This window comes from Chrysochloris asiatica, unplaced genomic scaffold (assembly GCF_000296735.1).
Source record: "Chrysochloris asiatica unplaced genomic scaffold, ChrAsi1.0 scaffold00047, whole genome shotgun sequence".
Lineage (NCBI taxonomy): Eukaryota > Metazoa > Chordata > Mammalia > Afrosoricida > Chrysochloridae > Chrysochloris > Chrysochloris asiatica.
The window spans coordinates 755,346-776,362 of NW_006408565.1; the positions used below are offsets into that span (position 1 = coordinate 755,346).

At 40.9% G+C, this 21,017-nt stretch overlaps 1 protein-coding gene across 1 annotated transcript in view; it reads left to right on the plus strand.

Moving 5' to 3' along the window:
- Positions 1-21,017, plus strand: part of CSMD2 (CUB and Sushi multiple domains 2) — a 933,956-nt gene that overhangs the window by 606,618 nt on the left and 306,321 nt on the right. Inside the window, 1 exon segment of the mRNA XM_006862126.1 lies at positions 18,466-18,792. Within this exon segment, the coding sequence (XP_006862188.1) occupies positions 18,466-18,792 (327 nt within the window).

Here is a 21,017-nt window from a genome sequence, read left to right on the forward strand (position 1 = left end):
ATGGCACCTGACAACAACAACAACATACCATGTGTAATGAATTTATTCACCTTCTGTCTCTTCAGCTTCTCTCCTTCTGCTTGATCCTTCCCATAAATATTTAAATAGTCTCAAGTCTCTTATTTTAAAGATGCCCTGGTGACTCAGTAGACAGAGCACTGAGCTGCTAAGCACAAGGTCAGTGGTTCAAACCCACCAGCCCCTCTGAGGGAGGGCAGTTCTCCTCAGCCCTATAGGTCATTGTGAGTTGGGATTAACTCAATACCAGAAGGTTTGGGTTGTGAAAACTCTTAAAAAGCAAAACGAAATAAACATTCAGTCTTTCTTCACATCCACATCTCTTTCCAGGTTCTCTACCAGGGGTCAACACTCACTGTATGTCCATGCCTTGCCTCCTGGTCATTCTTCACCACACTCCATGCCAACAGTGCGTCTTCCACATGTATGCCACTCTGCTCACCATGGCCGCCAGCAACTCTTTATTGATGCAACCCAATGGCTCGTTCTCAGTGCTCAGTAGTATTCCTGAACAGTTCACTCTTCCTACCTTCTTAAACCCTCTTCCTTTGTCTCTTATGACACCCTTTTGGTGCAACCAAGGTGCCTCTGACGTATGACGCCCCCGTGTATAACAGAACAAAATGTTGCCTAGTCGTGCACCATCTTCACAGACTTGGGTTTGGTCAAGCCTGTTCATTTGGGCCATTGTGTGTTTTCCATGTCTTTTAATGTGAGGGGTTCATCTCGTAGCACTATTTGGTCACACAGGATTTGGTTGTGGTGAAGAACGTTTTTGTTGGCTGATTTTCAGAAGTGGACCACCAGGTCTCGCTTCCTAGTCTGTCTCAGTCAGAAAACCTTTCTGAAACCTGTTGAGCATGGGGGAGTGTGTGTGTGTGTGGGGGCGGGGGGGTGGCAGGGAACAGACCTGTTGCTGTTTGAAATACCAGTGGCATAGTTTCCAGCATCATGTGGTAGTGGTGGTGGTTATGTACCGTGTGGGTTCCGACTTATAGTGACCCTGTGCAGGGTTTCCGAGGCGGTAAATCTTTACCAGAGCAGAAAACCTCATCTTTCTCTTGTGGAAAAGCTGATCGGTTTGAACGGCTGACCTTGCGATTCGCAGCCTGATTCGTAACCACTACGCTACAATACAAACCAATAGATGGAGGTGGTTTATGGCTCTACTGTTTCCTGTTAGTCTAATTCCGCTGCTTCTGCTGAGTATGCCCTGCCAGCTTCTCTCTATTTGCTTGCAAAATCTCATGCTGTTTTGTTTGAGCTTTAGTTTTTCTTTGCCAATTTGATGCCCACCCAATTAATTCAGGAAGGTCTCGTCTCGTTTGAAAGTTTTGTTTTCTAATAAGATTGCACATTTTCCGTATCTTTATTGACTGACTAGCTGTATTTATTCTTTTCTTAATTATACCTTAAATTCCTTGGCCAATATTTCTATTTTGGGTATTTTTATTGAATTATAGTTATTTGTATAATAAGCATGGTAAATATTTAGCTATCGTAACTTGCAAATATTTTTACTCTAGTTCTTCACTGTATAGCTTTTATTTGATGATTTCTGAAATTCAGAAATTCCAAAGTTTTCCATTTCTGTAGTTAAAATTGTTGTTGTTCAGTGCTGGTTCCAACCCATAGTGACTTTTCTGAGGAGTGGCTGGTGACCTTGAACTGCAGATCTTGCAGTTCAGAGGACTTTGCAGTCCAACGCATTAACCCACAGCACCACACCAGGACTCCTCTGACTCATAGCGACCCTGTATAGGCTTTCCAAGGAGCAGCTGGTAGATTTGAACTGCCAGCCTTGTGGTTCACAGTCCAGTGCTTATCCTGTAGCTAAAAAGTCTTTTCACACCTTTGAGATTATAAAAATATTATTTATATTATCTTCTAGTGCTCCTATGATATACATGTATTTTTTGTGTTGTTTTTTTACATTTGGTTAGCCGTTTATATTAGCATCATTTATTGATCAAGTAGCTCTTTCCTTGATAATTGGAAAAACCCCTTTCCTCAGATACTATATCGTTGCATCCTGCTGCCCATTTGTGGACTTTCAATTTGGACTTTCAATCCATTAATCAGTCTTTTAAAGTCAGATTTTATAATCACTACATTATGTGTAATCATTATATATTAGATAATAAATGCATATGTTGTTGTTATGTGCAATAGAGTCAGACTCATAAGGACCCTATATAGGGTTTCTGAGGAAACAGCTGGTGAACTTGAACCATCGACCTTGTGGCCACACTAGGACTTAGTATTCTCTGCCAGCCCCACAATTCATATTCAAAGGCATCCCTTCTTTACTAGTCTTCCTTATTCATTGGCCAGATTTCACAGGCATCTGAAGGCGATTGAAAAGACTATGCCTTGTGTCCAGCACACCATAGTCCCTATAAGACACCGTTGTTTAACACTTGAAATAGGTCTTTTGCAGCAGATTTGCCAAAGGCAATACCTCATTTGATTTCTTGACTGCAGCTTCCAAGGTCATTGACTGTTGATCCAAGTAAAGTGAAATCCTTGAAAACATCAATATTTTCTCCATTTTCCATGCTATTGTTTGTCTACTTGTGAAAAATTTTGTTTATATTATACATATACATAAAAATATACATAGTGTTGTTGTTGTTAAGTGCCATTGAGTCAGTCCTGATTCACGGTGACCCTGTATAGGGTTTCCAAGGAGGAGCTGGTGAGATTGAACCACCAACCTTGTAGTTTAATCCGATCTTGCAGTCCAGTGCTTGTCCTACAGCACCACACTAAGATTTCATATACACAGTGTAATGTATTATAGTAGTGGGCAAGTCCTACCTCCAACTAGGAGGAAGTCGATGTCATGGTTGAGAACTTGGATACTGGAACCAGTCTCAATTCTATCCCAGTTTCATCCTTACAGACTGCGTGACTTTGACTTAAACCAGCAGCTTCTCTGTTTGTGAAATGGGGGTGGTAATAGGAGCCATATCAAAGAGTTGAATGAGTTAAAACAATGAGCCTCCTGATGCACCTGACCCAAGCCATGGTATTTTCAGTTGTCTCCTACGCATGTGAAAGCTGGGCAATGAATATGGAAGACCATAGAAGAATTGATGCATTTCAGTTACCATGTTGGAGAAAAATATTGAAAGCACCATGAACTGCCAGAGAACAAATCTGTGTTGGAAGAAGTACAGCCAGAATACTTCTTAGAAGCTAGGATGGTGAGAATCCTCCCATACTGGACATGTTATCAAGAGGGATCAGACCTTAGAGAAAGATCTCATGGTGGGGAAAGTGAGTGTCAGTGAAAAACAGGAAGACCTTCAGTGAGATGGATTAGAATAGTGGCAGCAGCAGTGGGCACAGGCATACCAACAATTGTGAAGATGGCACAGGAACAGGCAGTGTTTTGTTCTGTTGTGCATAGAGTCGCTGAATCAAAACCAGCTCTACAACTGGGATCCTCCTACATTGCTGGTGGGATTGCAAAATGGTCCAACCACTCTGGAAAACAATATGGTACTTCCTCAGAAGGTTGGAAATAGAGATACCTTATGATCCAGCAATTCCTCTACTTTGCATTTATACACAAGAAATACGAACCGTAACATGAGTAGGTATATGCACACCAATGTTAGTAGCAGCATTATTTACAATAGCAAAAAGATGGAGACAGCCTAAGTGCCCATCAATGGAAGGATAGATAAACAAACTGTGATACATACACACAGTGGAATATTATGCAACCCTGAAGAATAACAAGGAAGCTACAAACCACATAATGTGGATGAACCTTGAGGACATTATGCTGAGTGAAATCACTCAGCCACAAAAGGAGAAATACAGCATAGGACCATTATTGTAAAAGATTAATAAAAAGTACCCACACTAAAAGGGGGAAAAGAAAATTTTGTTTGTTGGTTACCAGGCTGTATGGGGTGGTGTGAGGGGAGGGAGAGGAAGGTGGAGCACAGGGTGGTGAATAGACACAGGATAGTTTGGGTGCTGGGAGTGGGGCACACACTAGAAGGGGAAGGGGAAAGGAAAAACAAGGCAGATGGGAGAACAGCTAGGCAGGTTTACATGGGCTACATAGGACAGAGGTAAATAATGATGTATGCACAACCATGGAACAACAGGGCTCGGGGATAAAAAGATTGAGGCATGATTTGAATGGGTATAAGTGGGAAATGATGTTAAGATGCTTGGCTGCCTATTGAATCTTGGTTTCCCTTACCTCCTATTGTAAAATCGACACTTGAAGGGGAGAGAAAGGGACAGCCAGAAACATCACCATAGAAAGCTTGTAAGTCTGTCTTCAGCCTATAACTGATTGGAATACTTAAAATGGGGCTAGAACTTGCCCAGAGAAGGAGGCTTCCTGCAGACTCTTTGCATTGCACAGACCATAGGTGAAATCCTGATCCCCATCCAGAATCTTCTGAGGTGGGACATTTCTACTTGAAAGGACAAGCAGACCAGCCTGGAGCGGCTAGAAGAACAGAAGATAGTTCTTGAAAGAACGACCAGCAGGGAAAACCAAAAACAGTAAGAGCAGTCCCGTTGACTACTACAAGAACAAGCAAGTTGTTCCCCTGGGAGCCATCAAGGCAAGTGGTCTGGTGCCTTCAAGGCAAACCCCCTTCCAAGATTGAAACTCAAGGAGAATACACAAGCAGGCATGGGGTCTTACTGCTGACCACATTGGTCACTGATAAGGGGGAGTGGGGGGAAAACATCAATGAAGTTGTGAGCTAAGACCAACCATATTCAATAGACTCCTGTTAACCTGGATTGAGACCTGGTTAACCAGCAGTATGATGAGACCTGGGGATTCTGGGGTCTAGGGGCAGGGACATGGCTCCAGAGGACTAGAGCGGAGTGTGAAGCGTCCAACTGATACGAAGTGAGGGGAGGTGCACAAGAACACCCACACTTGCAGATAGTACCCATTTGACCTGGCATCAGTAGCTGCATGATCAGAACATGACTAGAAGAAAGAAGAGGACAAAAGGAGTAATCCACTACAATTAGATGAACTTAACCTATGTTTGTGGATGCAGTATGGCAAAGGAGCGAACAAATCTTTACAGTGAGGATCATTCCCACCCCCTTGGTACACAGGGTTGACAAGGATGGGGAACTTAGACATTGGCTACCCAAAATGGGGGGCTACAAAGGCAAGAAGTGACTGACTTACAAGCTTTTAATAGGGAACCTAGTTCCAGAGGGTACGGGGAAAGGTAGAATCTCCACTGAGTTGTTTCCAACCTGTCTGAATGAGGTTGATAAAAGGTGAGGACAGGACGATAAGACTCCTGTGGTTCAATATGGAATGATTGCTATTAGATCTGAAAGTGAGTGTTGGAAAGGTGAATGTAAACATTTTGTAACAAAAGGAGAGGAGTGGCTGATTTTGCAGTCCAGGAGCGGAGATCCCTGGAACCATCAAGGGAGAAAAGTGAAGCGGGGGACCCTGTCCGGGGAAGCAGTAACACCAGGGATGAAGGCAGAGATGATGACATGAAGAGAAGGAACAGCTGGGGACTCTGGACTGAGGGAGGGAGAGGGGCTGTGTGCTGCCGGCCAAGGGGCAGATGTGCAGGGTGTACCCTTTGGTTGGTTGATGATGCATGCAGGGGTTTGTAGTCCTTGCAATGAAATGAAATATGATAGAATGAATGTAAAGCTAATGTTCTCCCATGTAAACGAACACATAATTCACAATAAAAACTTTTAAAAACAACAACAACAACTCTACAACACCTAACAAAAACAGCAGTAACAACTCTAGGCGAGGAGTCCTGGTGTGGCACTGTAGGATAAGCACTGAACTGCCAACCACAAGGTTGACAGATCAAAGGCACTATCTGCTCCTAGGAAACCTTATGCAGGGTCACTATGAGTTGAAACCAACTCCACAGCGCACAACAACAATGTTTTAGGGGTAATTATCCTCTTAGCAGTATGAACTCTTGTCATCTGGAAACAGTTTGTCTCTCCATGTTATTTTATTTTTTTTCTTTTCTGCCCATCAGGAAAGTTCTATTCTTGTCATTATGTAGATGTTGTTTGATATTGTTTTAGGGCTGAATTTAAATTGTTAGCACTTAACACATAATGATTTTTTCACACTGGTCTGTAGGTGTGTTGGGGTGTGAGTAAGTTGATGTGTGTGTGTGTGTGTTGTGTAAGCACTATGTTGATGGTAGTATTTGTATGATTATTCATTTAGATAGCATGGCTAAGATGAGTTTGCTGAAGATCTTAAAGTCTTGGCCCTGAAATCACCTCACCCCTAAGTATTTCTCAGTTTCTTCTAGGTTTTCCCTTCATACTAATTTTGATCATTCAAAATTCCTTGGGGCATTCTCCGTTTTAAGATTTTCTGATTTATTACTATGTTGTACATGCTATATTTTTATATTTGCCATATCTGTGCTGCATGATAAGCACTAGACTGCTAACACAAGGTCAGAAACCCTATACAGGGTCACTATGAGTCGGAACCAACTTGATGGCACCTAACAACAACATATATAAAGGAGGCCTGGTGTCATACTGATTACGTTCTCAGCTGCTTACAGTCATTGGTTCAAATCCACTAGCTACTCCATGGGAGAAAGTTGGAGCCATCTGTTTCTGCAAAGATTACAGCCTAGTAAACCCTATAGGGCAGTGGTCACCAGGGATAGGAATCGACTCAATGACAATGTATTATATATTGTATTTTCTTCTTTTTATTTCTGAATAGACTAACTAGAAATTTCTTCTTTTATTGGTTCTTCAGAAACCAGTTATTGGATTTCCTAACCCATTATTTTCTGCTTTAATTACTGTCTATTCTTGCTTTTTTTTTTTTAGTTCCCCTTCTATACTTCTGGAGTATAAAAGCTCTTGTCACTCCTTATTTTAAAAATTGAATAGTAAATAATAACATGAATTTTCTCCTAAATATTGTAATTATTCTAAGTATTGTTAGTAATCATTAATGACAGCTTTTGTTTGATCTCAACTCAGATTTATTTAGAAAGGGTTTTGTGAATTTTCAGGTGATTATGAATTTTCTTCATTCTTTCATTATTGATTGCTAATTTATTTGCACTGCAAATAGAAAATGTGGTCCAACAGTTTTCACTTTGGGGAGATTTCTTTGTACCCTGATATAAAGTCCATGTTTGTGAGGTCCCATGGGCTCTTGTAAGGAAGGTTACATCCCTTATTGAAGGCTACACACATTCATAATACACACATTCATAATGTTATTTTTTTATAATACACACATTCATAATGTTATTCAGTTTCAAAATCTTTATTTGCTTGTTAAACTTCAGATTCTTTTATTTATAGTTGTATCTTATTCAGTGCTTGAGGGTATAGTTTCATAATTGTGATATCTTTATTTATCATCCCATATCTTTTTTTTTTATCCCATATCTTAAATTTCCACTTTGGTTTTAGTTTTAGGACTCTGTCAGGATTGGTTATGACTCCTTTTGCTTTTGTCAGGCCCCATGTCATTGAGCTAACATTTTTAAAGTAATGAAGCAGCGGCAGCAAGAAAGAGAGGGTATAAAGTTGTTTGGATTTTTTTTTCCCCCCACCAAGTGTCTTTTCAGTTCATGAGAGGAGGATATTAAAGAATAATCAGGTATTATGCATAGTAATTGGAGTCCTGGTGTGGTGCTCTGGGTTAATGCGCCAGATTGCAAAGCCATTTGAACTGCAAGGTCAGCAGTTCAGGCTCACCAGCTGCTCCTTGGAAACCCGTATAGGGTCGCTATGGGTCGGAACCAACTCTACGGCACTTAACAACAACAAATGCATAGTAATTACTCAGCCACTTGTTGGTAAGTTTTCCACCTTTATTAATTTTCAAAGTCTGAACCATATGAGACCCCCCCACCCCCCACCCCAGGCCTAAAAGTTTTGTAGTTGTTAAGTGCCATCCAGTTGAGTCTGGTCCGACTCATAGTGACCCTGTATAGGGTTTTCCAGTTGCAGCTGGTAAGTTTGAACCACCTACTTTGCAGTCCTGGTGTGGCACTGTGGGTTAACTCACTGGACTACAAAGTTGCTTTGAACCGCAAGGTCAGCAGTTCAGGCTCACCAGCTGTTCCTAGGAACCCCTATACTGGGTGGCTATGGGTCAGAACCGACTCCACGGCACTTAAAAACAACAACACCTTGTGGTCCAGTGCTTATTCTATGGCCCACAACAGGACTCCACTTAAAGTTTTGTTGTTGTAAGTGCTGTCAACAAGTCAGTTCCAACCCATAGAGACCCTGTATAGGATTTCTGAGGAGCAGCCTATAAGCTTGAACCACTGACTGTGAGGTTCAAACTGACTTTGCAGTCCAGCACATTAACCAACATCACCACACCAAGACTCCCCAAGTTCATGAACAGAACCAGGTAACTACTTCAAAGAGGGAAAGAGCTCCTTCTTTTAATCTGGATGATTGACAGTGATGAGGTCCAATCACAGCTCTTTTTGTTGTAGTTGTTGATCCTGATCCTCCTCTGGGGCAGTAAGAAGTATGCATATGCGATTTTCTAAAGAGAAAAAGACTAAGCTTTGTGGGATGAAAGGAGCTCTGGTAACACTGTAGGATCAGATGGGCACAGGATGGCTGGCTAACCACAGTATCAGCACTGGAGAAACATGCAGCTGTCTGCTCCCATAAAGATTTATAGTCTCGGAAACCCTATGTGTTAAAATGAACTGGAGGGCACTAGGGTTGGGTTGGGTTTTGGTTGTAGGATAAGGCACACTTCCTTTTCCTATCCTTGTTGTACCAGAGATACATTATCTCCTGGGATAGAAGACAGTTTTGGAAGGCCACTTTCTTGTTCTAATAGTGTCAGCTTATCAACCCCATCTCCTTCCAGGTAAAAGAAGAAATTCCTCTTGACAGCTGTTTGGAAGACTCTTGGCCTGAGAAAAGGAGGTATCCAAGAGTCTGGTATAATTGTATTACCCAGGGGGCTGATGTTAATATCAAACCTCCTTTTCTTGTTGTTCATGTTGGCCTCCATCAGTACTTCTCAAATCCTGGCTGCAAGTTGGGACCACTAAGGAACTTTCAAACCCCTGGCCTCCCACCAGTTAAACTGGAATTTTTGGGATGTGAACATTGATAAATTTGAACTTCTTTTACTGTGAAGTCTGAAGTATCTGTGGCCATTCTTTTCATTTTAACCACTGAGGATTATTTTGTTGTAGCTATGGGTCTTGTCCCCAAATGAAGACTACATTTTACTGTTTTTAGGGTACCATCCAGTCAATTCCAACTCATAGCAACTTCATGTGACAAAGTAGAACTACCCCCAAAGGGTTTTGTTGACCATAATCTTTATGGGAGCAGATGACCTGGCCTTTCTCTCTTGGAACCCCTGGGTAGGTTTCAACACTTTGGCTAGCACCGTAGTATTTAACTATTGCTCATGGATTAACCTGTATGAATTTATTGTCATAAGGATGTTTTGTCTTTTTTTTTAACATCTTACCCTCTTTGTGCTTTCTTGCTATTTCCTTTGGATTCCATTTTTTACTAAATTGCTGACTTTGCTTTTTCCCCTTTTGGTAATTTTGAAAATAAGCTATTTTGTATTCTATTAGTAATTATACTGAACATCTTTTAAAACACACTCTAGCCTATATTTCTTTGATTAACCACAGAAACTATAGAAGAAAATTTCTTACAAGATGAAAAAATTAGCATATCTCCTTGCTCCAACTTTAGTCTCTATATATCAGAATAATCTGCAAATTTTTATCCTTGGGTATACGTGGAAATGATGATATCTTGTATCTCTCTTCTAAGGAATATTCATTAACTTGCATTCCATTTTTATACCTATGTTTATAGCAGTTACTTAGATTTATTATTATATTGGTTTTTATGCTTGCTGTCAATCTTTTTTACTATCTATTAGCCACAGATTTCCAAATCTTGAGGCCTTCATTTTGATTCATCTCTTGGTTGAACAGCAAACATCTCCAAGTAGTTTTTCAGGAATGTTATCTGAATAGCATATTTTCTGAGAACTTGGTTATTTGTGAGCCGCTATCATTTGAACTGCAAGGTTGGTGGTTCAAGCTCACCAGCTGCTCCTTGGAAACCCTATATAGAGTCGCTATAGGTCGGAACCGACTCAACGGCACTTCACAACAACAGCATCTGTTGTCTTTACTGTTGAACAACTTGACTAGAATATACCATTCTCTATTTTAAATTATTTACAGAGGCTTCTGAACTATGTTCAAGGTAAATGTGTGGAGAGCCATGGCACAGTGTTTTCCCTGGATTTACAAAAGTGATATCAGTATCCACCAATTTGTAAAGACTTTGGTTAATTCTGTTGGCTAAGGGGTGACTCGGGATGGCACATGTTTTCAAGCCTTCTGAGTGATATCAAGCATAGTCACTGATTTACTCAGCAAATACTGATTGAGCAGCTACAGTATACCAGGTATTGTAACAGCGATTAAGGATTCAGAGTTGAATCAAACAGATTAGACTTCTCTTCTCATGGAGTATATATGCGTATGTGTGTGCGTGTGCGTATGTGTGTTGAAGAGTGGGAAGGACAAGTCATAACAAAACAGGTGAATAAGATCATTTTGTTATTGTTATTGTGTGCCGTCAAGTCAATTCTGACCCATAGCAACCCTGTATAGGGTTTCCAAGGAGCAACTGGTGAGCTTGAACCACTGAACTTGCAGTTCACACGACTTTGCAGTCTGATGCATTAGCCCACAGTGCCACAACCAGGACTCCCAGATCATTTTAGACAGTGGTAAATAGGACTGCATCTAGCTGCTCCATTTCTAAAACAGCTCCCTGGAGCTGTACAACATGGTGACCCTGGAAAAAGGCTATGAGGACATGCTTGTCCGTTGAGTCCCGCTCCATGAGCGATGCGGGTAGGATGATGAGTGATGATGCTAATAAAGTTCTCCTCTGAACTGGGTCCACTTTTTTACATATTTTAGTGCCCTTTTGTCATCTTCACTCTGGACCTCTTGGGTTTTTCTTTGTCTTCAGTCTGTCTTGGTGTGTTATTCTACTGGCAAATATGTCATGATTGGTCTCTGTTTTAAAGTTAGCTGACTTTCAATGATTCACACTATGCTTTCACTGGACTCCCACCAAGCTGCAGATAGGATGATATTGCTCCAAATAGTTTGTGGGGAAATTTGGTGATTTTTTTTTTTTTTGCATTTATGGGAACTTTTATAGTTTTCATAAACAAAAGTATAAAATTTTAAGGCACAGTTATTAACTTTGTAAACATTACAAATTGGCCAGTGTTGGACAAGTAGAGAAAGTAAAATTCAAGGAAAATAAAACCATCGTTGGTCACTACAATCAGAAAAAGTCCTACATGGTCTCCTTTAGAGACTTAGTTAAGCCTTAAGTAAGATTTAGAACATCGCTTTTAGATATGCATGCCTTCACTTGACGCTCAAATATGAGTTGAAGATACGATCTCAATTCCAGTTAAGACATTTGAGGGAAGAGATCAGATTAGCATGTTTGAAAGCTATGAAACAATTACATACTCTACATGGTTTGAAGATTAATCCTTTATGCATTAAATTATATCATTTATATCCATGAGTAAAGATTACTATTACATACTGTGAATCACCATACTGTGAATTCATAACTGAAAACTAATGAATTTAATTATCCTTCCTAAATTCCTAAAATTTTAACTGAAGCATATATAGTAGCATATATGTTCATGATCATGGATAATATATTTTCAAAATAGGCCCACTATATCTAAGTTGTAAATTTCTTTTAAGTCATATTTTATATATGAGAAGGCTTCAAAAAGTTCAAGGAAAAATTCCATTATCTTTTAATTCCATTTTCCACAAACCGTTTGATGCCCCCTCATTAATATATTTAAGATTGGAAGCTTAATGCTGTTATAAAGGCTATTAACATAGCCATTGATTCCTAAAAGCTCTTTTAAGTTTGTGAGCAAGCATTTAAAAATATTTCTAGAACATTCTTCCTAATCCATATTTGGTTACAAACCAAAATGATACCATAAGATTCTAAACATATATTTAGGAATATTTTCAAAATTAGCTTTATATTATATATCCTTGTAAGTTTTGCAAATAGTACAGTGGCTAGAGAAATGGCCAACTTGGTGCAAGTAAATTGTCCACTTAATTATCTTTTAATTCCATTTTCCACGAACTTTTTGAAGCCCTCTTGTTTGACCCTCTATGTCCAATCCAGAGCCACCACTTCAGTGCTGATGTCATCCTTTGGGCCAACAGATGGCTCTTTGGCAGATTCTAGAAACATCCCAAAGATTTTGTTTTCAGACTTAGGGCCATTGGACAACATTGTTTTCATACTGGGATATACTGTTGGAGAGTGGCTAGGAGCTTGGTCCTTGAGACGTGGTGAATAGATTTGAATTTGGATCATCTATTTATTAGTTGTGTTAACCTGAATATCTTTAGATGTGGCTAAATAACACTACCTACCTCAAAGTCTTACGTTGTTCTATTAGTGCTCTCAGCTCATAGCAGCCCTACGTACAACAGAGCAAAGCACTTCCCAGTCCAGCAGCATCCTCATAATCACACCTGGGTTTCAGGTCATTGCTGTAACCGCTGTATCAGTCCATCAGATTGAGGGTGTTTCTGTTTTTCACTGGCATTCTATTTTACCAAGCATATTGTCCTTCACCATAGATTGACCCCTCCTGATAACATGAGATATACATGACATGAAGTCTTGCCATTCTTGCTTCTAAAGAGCGTTCTGACTATACTCTCAAGACAAATTTGTTTGGTCTTCTGGCAGACCATAATATAGTCAGTATTCTTCACCAACATAAAGAGTGTCTCAAATCTTCTTCAGTCTCCCTTATTTATTGCCCTGCTTTTTCATGCGTAGTATGCATAGGTATTTCATAGGTAGTTGAAATACATTGGCTTGGGTTAGGCAGTCTTAGTCCTCAAAATGGTATGTTTGCTTTTTAACACATTAGCAACAAATTTGCCCAATGCAATTCATTATTTGATTTCCTGACTGCTGCTTCCATGGGTGTTGATTGTGGATCCAAGTAAAATGAAATTCTTGACTTCAGCCTTTTCTCTGTTTATCATGATTTGTTTATTGGTCCAGTTGTAACGATTTGTGCTTCATTATGTTGGGGTGTAATTCATACTGAAGAATATAGTCTGTGATCTTCATCAGTTAATGCTTCAAGTCCTCTTCACTTTCAGCAAGTAAAGTGGTATCATCTGCATATTGCAGTTTGTTAACGAGCCTTCTTCCAAACCTGATGCCGTATTCTCCTTCTTATAGTCTATCTTCTTTGATTATTTGTTGAGCATACAGATTAATTAAGTATGGTGAAATGATATAACCCTGCTATACGCCTTTTCAGATTTTGAACCTTGCAATATCCCCTTGTTTTGTTCAAATGACTTTTCTTTTTATACAGGCTCCACATGAGCACTGTTAAGTCTTCTGGCATTTCCTTTCTTCACAATGTTATGAATAATTTGTTATGATCCATCCACACAGTTGGATGTGTTTGCATAGTCAATAAAAACACAGGTAAGTATCTTTCTAATATCCTCTACTGGCAGCCAAGATCTATCAGACATCAGCAGTGATATCCCTTGTTCCTCATCCTCCTCTGAATCCAGCTTGAATTTCTGGCTGCTCTCCAGCAATATACTGCAGCAACCATTTTTAAATTATCTTAAAGAAAATTGTATTTGCATGGAATTTTAATGATATTGTTCAATAATTTCCACAGTCTGTTGGATCACCTGTCTTTGGCATAGGCATGAATATGGATCTCTTTTAGTTTGTTGGCCAGCTAGTTGTCTTCCAAATTTCTTGGCATAAACAAGCAAGCACTTCTAGCATTGCATCTGTTTGTTGAAATATCCCAATTAGTTTTCCATAAATTCCTGGAACCTTGTCTTTTATCAATGCCTTCAGTCCAGCTTGAACGTCCTTCAAGTACCATTGCTTCCTGATAATGTTTTACCTTCTGAACTAACAACCAACTCTTTTGGTACAGTGACTCTATGTACGCCTTCCATATTCTTTTTGATGCTTCCTTCACTATTCAATATTTCCCCCATAGAATCCTTCAATATTGCAGCTTGAGGCTTGAATATTTTCGTAAGTTCTTTCATCTTGAGAAATGTTGAGAAAACCTGTTCTTCCCTTTTGGTTTTCTAACTCCAGATCTTTGCATATTTCATTATAGTACTTTATCTTCTCAAGCATTCCTTTGAAATGTTCTGTTCACCTCTTTTACTTCATCATTTCGTACATTCCCTTTAGCTACTCTACATTGAAGAACAAGTTGCAGTTTCTTCTGACATCCATTTGGCTTTCTTTCTTTCATGTTTTTTAAAGGCCCTTGGCTTTCTTTTCATATATGATGCCCTTGATGTCATTCCACAAAATTCATCTGGTCTATATTTATTAGTGTTCAATGTGTCAAATATATTCTTGAGGTGCTCCTTAAATTCAGGTGAGATATACTTAAGGTCATACTTCAGCTTTTCTGGCTTGTTTTTGCGTTCTTCATCTTCAGCTTGAACTTACTTATGAGCAATTGATGTTTTTTTCTACAGTGAGCCCCTGATGATACTGAACTTCTCCATCATCTCTTTCCATCGACGTAGTCATTTCAGTTCTATGTATTCCATCTGGTGAGGTCCACATGTGTGTTGTTGTAATTGTTGTTATGGACTGCTGAGTCATTTCAGACTCATAGAAACTATTCACAACAGAACAAAATAACTGCCTGGTCCTATACCATCCTGAGACTTGTTATGTTTGTGTCCATTGTTGCTGCCACTGTGTCATGTGTTCTTGCAAAAGGGCATTTGCAATGAATAAGTTGTTGGTCTTGCAAAATTCTGTCATGCAATCTACCATGTTGTTTCTATCACCAAGGCCAAACTTTCCAGTTAGTGATCTTTTTTCAAATTTTACATTTCTGTTCACCAGTAATTATCATTGCATATTAATTACAATGTTTGATCAATTTCAGACAGAAGAAGTTGGTAAAAATCCCCAATTTCTTCATCTTTACCTTTAATGATTAGTGATAAGTTTGAATAATAGCCCTATTAGCTGGTCTTCCTTGTAGGTGTATCAGTATTATCTTATTATAGACAGCATTGTACTTAGATAAATCTTGAAATAATCTTTTTGACAATGAATCTGACAACATTCCTCTTCAGTTTATCATTCCCAACATAGTAGACCATGATTTTCAGATTCAAAATGACCACTGCCAGCCCATTTCAGCTCACTAATGTCAAGGATTATGCATTCCATTTCATTTTTTCAACTTTTTCTATTTCCCTAGGTTTATACTTCGTAATTCCACTTTGGCTGTTCTTTCTCCTCCTTTTGAGTTGTGCCACATCAGCAAATGAAGGTCCTGAAAGCTTTGCTCCATCCAGGTCAATAAGGGGAACGCTCCTTGGAGGAGGCTACTCTTCCGTGTTGTGTTTTATGTGTCTTTCAACCTTAGGGCTCATCTTCTAACATTCTGTCAGACAGTGTTCTGCTGATATTCATGTTTTCACTGGTCAGATTTTAAGAAGTAGATCACCATATCCCTTTCCTAGTCTGTCTTAGTCTGAAAGCTCTGCTGAACTCTGTTGACTGTGGATGACCCTGCTGGTATTTGACTATTGGTAGCGTAGCTTCCAGCATCACAGCAATAAGCAAGCCACTGCAGACAGGAGGTACATACCTATTTAAGTATCAGTAGTATTAATACCAGGGAGCTCTGGTAGCGTAGTGGTTACAAATCGGGCTGCTAACCTTAAGGTCAGCAGTTCGAAACTACCAGCTGCTCCGTGGGAGAAAGATGAGGCTTTTCTGCTCCTGTAAAGATTTACAGCCTCGGAAACCCTGTACAGGGTCTCTATGAGTCGGAACCGACTCCACGGCACGGCACATAACAACAACAACAACAACAACAATTAATACCAATCATCAGTATAAATTTTATAAAGGGATTTAAATGTTTACCCATATTAGTTTTCACTTTAAACTTTTATCATTGATGTTTTTAGAATGAGACTCTATTTTTGCAATCAGATTTTTTTTTTTTTAAAACAAGTATCACCCAGAAATCCATTACCCTAAATATGATTCAGGAGTCCTGCTGGTGTGGCGCTATGGGTTAATGCACCAGAATGCAAAGTCGGTTTGAACTGCAAGGTCGGCGGTTCAAGCTCACCAGCTGCTCCTCAGAAACCCTATACAGGGTCACTATGGGTGGGAACCGACTCGATGGCATTTTAACAACAATGACAATAATATGATTCTTGCTTCTTGGCTCATGTCCAGTTTTTAGCCATATATAAACAAATATTTAATAGCTATAATCAAAAGTGTACATATAATTTTATGATCTACTATTTTACTATAAATGATTTTTACCATTCCTGTTTCTACAGGGTCATATTTATCACTTTAATGGTTGCATTCCAACTGCATCACATTAAATACTATAATTTACTTCACATTACCATGCAGACATAGAAGTTGTTCACACTTTTATTTTTTTCTGTTGTAAATTACATCACTATCACCATCTCTGTCCATATGGCTTTTTAAAAGTTTTGAATTAATTTCTAGAGATGACTTGGTTGGAGCATTTGAATCATTTCATGGCTCTCGGTAATTTGTATTCTCCCTTCCAAAGGAATTCTATCAGCTTTACATGGTAAGTAGCCATGAATGAACATGCTAATTTCTAGGATGCTTCAAACAGTATTGGGTTTTATGGTTTTTTCTTTCTTTTTTTTTTTTACTAGTGATATGGTCTGTGTTCTCATATTAATTTGCTATCTCTCCTATAAATCTTCTGGTCACATGCTATGCTCATTTAACCATTAGGTCTTGGTGATATTCTTATACAATTATAAAAGCTCTTAATTCCATATTAATATTTGCCCTTTTACATATTTGTTGCAATTATTTTTCCATTCTCTTATTTGCCTGTTTAATTTTAGTTTAGTATTTGCTAGGTTTTCTGCAGACAGTAATTTAGACCACTATTCTTGCCTCTTCCGTGTTACAGGGCCTGCCAGTAATGAGCATGAAAAGAGTACAAAATAAGGGGCTTTCAGAGGAGTTGACCAGTAGGGTTAAGTAGAGGAGAGGTGACAGGAAGTGGACAGGACACCAAAATGAGATCTTTTAAGCCTTTGGAACTTTGGTCTTGGAAAGGTCAAGCTTGCCTACCACCTCCTTAGCATAGTTTTATAGCTTGGGGTTGTCAGAATTCCTGTGTCATGCGTATTAAAATCCTCTAAAGGAGAGACATGAACTTGGAGTAGCACAACACTGTTTAGGCTATCTGCTCCCATAATGATTTCTAGTTTAGGAAACTCAAAACAGCTCTACTCTGTCCTATAGAGTTTCTATGAGTCAGAATCAACTCCATGGTGGTGGTGGCCTTGTAGTGATGGTGGTGGTACCATTGTACCATTGTAGTGGTCATTGTGGTGGTGGCGGTTGGTAGTGTTGGTGGCCGTGGTATTAGCAGTGGTGACATGGTGTTAGAAGTGCTGTTGGCAATGGTGGCGGTGGTGATGGTGGTGGTATTGGCAGTATTGGCAGTGTAGGTGTTGACAGTATTGGTGGCAGTGATAGTAATGGTGGTATGGTGGTGGTGTCAGTGTTGGGCAATGGTGGTGGTGATGGTGGTGTCAGGAGCAGTGATGATGGCGGTGGTTGGTGGTGGTAGCGATGCCAGTGGTGTTGTTGTTGGTGGTTGTTGTTAAGTGCCATCGAGTCATTTCCAACCCATAGCAAGCCTATACTTTCCTATACTCGGAAAGTATAGGGTTTCCAAGGAACAGCTGGTGAGCTTGAACTGCCAACCTTGCAGTTCAAACAGCTTTGCAGTCTAGCGCATTAACCCACAGCACCACACCAGGATTCTGGTGTTGGTGGTAGTGTGTGTATAATCTTCTGCACCATGAGTCAGAAATACTAGCCATTGAGAGACTTTCCTCTGAGTTAAGCAATGCCCTTTTCTGCTAGTGCAAACCAAATCAAGAGAGCAGTGGCTCCACACTTAAGCTCAAATGATGATTTGCTGCCACACAAGGGACCACAGAGCATGTGAGCCCTGCTTATGCTGAATGCACTGCCAGGGGACTAGGGGGCCAAGAAGAGACAAACTCCGCCATGTCTGCTATTTGCCAAAGGGAACCTTCCCAACACTATGCCCAGCATGTAGCCCACGTGTTTCCTGCCTAGAGCTCAGAGCCCTGGCCAGTCCAGCCCAACCCTGTGCCATCCTTTCTTTCTTGCCTCTGCTCTTGAGATTAAGAGAATGGTCCCCTGCTAGCCCTCAGTGACCCTGGCAAAATGCCTGGACACCTACTGACCTCCACTGTTCTTCTCTTGCAGTTTCCTGCTTCTTCAACTTCACCAGCCCCTCTGGGGTTGTCCTGTCTCCCAACTACCCAGAGGACTACGGGAACCACTTGCACTGTGTCTGGCTTATCCTCGCCCGCCCAGAGAGCCGCATCCACCTGGCCTTCAATGACATCGACGTGGAGCCCCAGTTTGATTTCCTGGTCATCAAGGACGGGGCCACCGCTGAAGCTCCAGTGCTAGGCACCTTCTCAGGAAACCAGCTCCCCTCCTCCATCACCAGCAGCGGCCATGTGGCCCGTCTTGAGTTCCAGACTGACCACTCCACAGGGAAGCGGGGCTTCAACATCACCTTTACCAGTGAGTCCTCCCTCTGTCCCCTGCTGACCTTCCCTGTGAATGTTGGCCTCCAGGATGGTTGATGGGATGGACTTGTCCAAGGGCATTGATTGGATACAGTGTTCAGGCAGGGGCTTCCAGAGTGACCACGGAAAAGCATGCAGTGCTGGTCACTGGGCCGGGTGCCCTATTCTGTGTAGTCACTCTTTAGAGCATTTATTTCCCTTCGGTGTGACAGTTACTGTGCTAAGAAAGCTTTCTCTCTCAGGCTTCTCCTCCTAGAAGACCCGGCTAGAACCTGGGAGGGATCAGTGGAAAGAAAGTCTTCATCCTCTCTCCTAAGTTCCCAGTGCCCTCTCTGACATGCTCCCCTAAGTCCCTGATGGCCTGCTGACTGTTGGTTTCTGGTTTTCCTGATGGAAGCTTTGCTGGTTCCCTTTCTCCATAGTCAAATCAGAAACTGTTTCCCCATAGCCCCTCCCAGGGCTGCAATCTGAACGTGACACCCCTCCAGTTTCAATCCTTTATCCCCTTTTCTAGAAGCAACCTGAAGCTCAGCACCGATTATTTTCATTTCTGGGTCTCATGGGGTTTTAGTGGGGTGGGTGTGGGGAAAGGGTTGGAAATTGGAAATAGCAAGAAGTGATTATCAGAACAGATGAAGCCACAGATGCTGTGAGTTTGGCCAATGATAAGTAGTCAGCAGAGATCAAGCTGAGTCTCCCAGGGAATTCGCCAGATCCATTTCCAGGGGCTGCTTGTGAAATGTTGTTGCTATTGTTGTTAGCAGCTGCTGAGTCTACCCCCAACTCATGGTGACCCCTGTGCACAGTGGAATGAAATGCTGTCAGTCCTGTGCTGTCCCCGTGTTCCATTGAGGACTGAACAATTGAGCTCCATAGAGTTCCATTGGCTGTTTTTTTGGGTTTTTTTTTTTAAAGCTTTTTATTGTGAATTGAGTGAAGGTTTGCAGAGCAGATCATCAGTTTTACATTCAAGAAATCATACATTTTGTTTCATCTCAATGATTGCAATCCCCTCCGTGTAACAACACCTATCCCACTTCCTCCCTGTGGGTCTTGTTTCCATTCGACCCTCCTTCCCATCACTTCTCAGTTTTGTCCTTAAATGAATGTTTCCCTGTGATCTTAAATGATTGACCATTCCATGGTGAGCAGACCTGACTAGTGCTCTTGTCTCCCCTGGTACCTGTCTACTGCTCGGTTAAAAACTGGGCCACAAGAATGAGTTCCCTTCCAGACCTGCAGACTGGCTGAGGGCCATAGTCTCAGTTCCTCCAGTTCCTTTCTAACCTTTAAGCCTGGTCTTTTTGACAGTTTTGAGTTTTGTTCTGAGTTTTCTCTGACTCTATCCAGGACCATCTCATGTGATCGCTTTCAGAGCAGTGGGTAGTAGTAGCATTGGCTGGTGGTGGTTGTTGTTTTTTAAGTAGATTGCCAGACCTTTCTCTCTAGTCTGGCCTTAGTCAGGAAACTCTGCTGAAACCTGCTTAATATCATTGGTTGTTGTTAAGTGCCATCGAGTCAGTTCCGACCCATAGAGACCCTGTATAGGGTTTCCAAGGAGCAGCTGGTGAGCTTGAACTGCCAACCTTGTGGTTCTCTCCGACTTTGCAGTCCAGCACATTATTAACCCATAGTGCCACATCAGGACTTTATTTCATGGCATAGCAACACGCAAACCAGCATTCACAGAAGGTGATGGCTGTGCATGAACCTCATTGCTGGGAATTGAACTGGGTCTCCCACACAGATGGTAAGAGTTCTACCCATGAACCGCCACTTGCCTCAACTGTGAAATGCAGGCCTTCAAGTCAAGCTCCACACATCAGCCCCACCCCACCCTACACAAATGGACATCTAGAGCTCATCCACTTGTACTTTCTGACAGAATGGATCATTTCCACCCTTGACATAGAGACCTTGACTTCTGTTTCATCCCTCCACACCATCTATGGCTAGGGTTGTTGTTGTTAAGAGTTGGGTTCTGACCCACAGTGACCCTGTATAGGGTGGAGAGCCTTTTTGTTCTGCCTAAATGTATAACATCATTCGTGGGCCAAACAAAATTATCAACTTACAAATTAGCCTGTTATATTTTGTCCAACATTTAAATAACTCACCCCTAATGTGATGGTTTAAGGAGCTCTGGTAGCGTAGTGGTTACGAATCGGGCTGCGAACCTTAAGGTCAGCAGTTCGAAACTACCAGCTGCTCCGCGGGAGA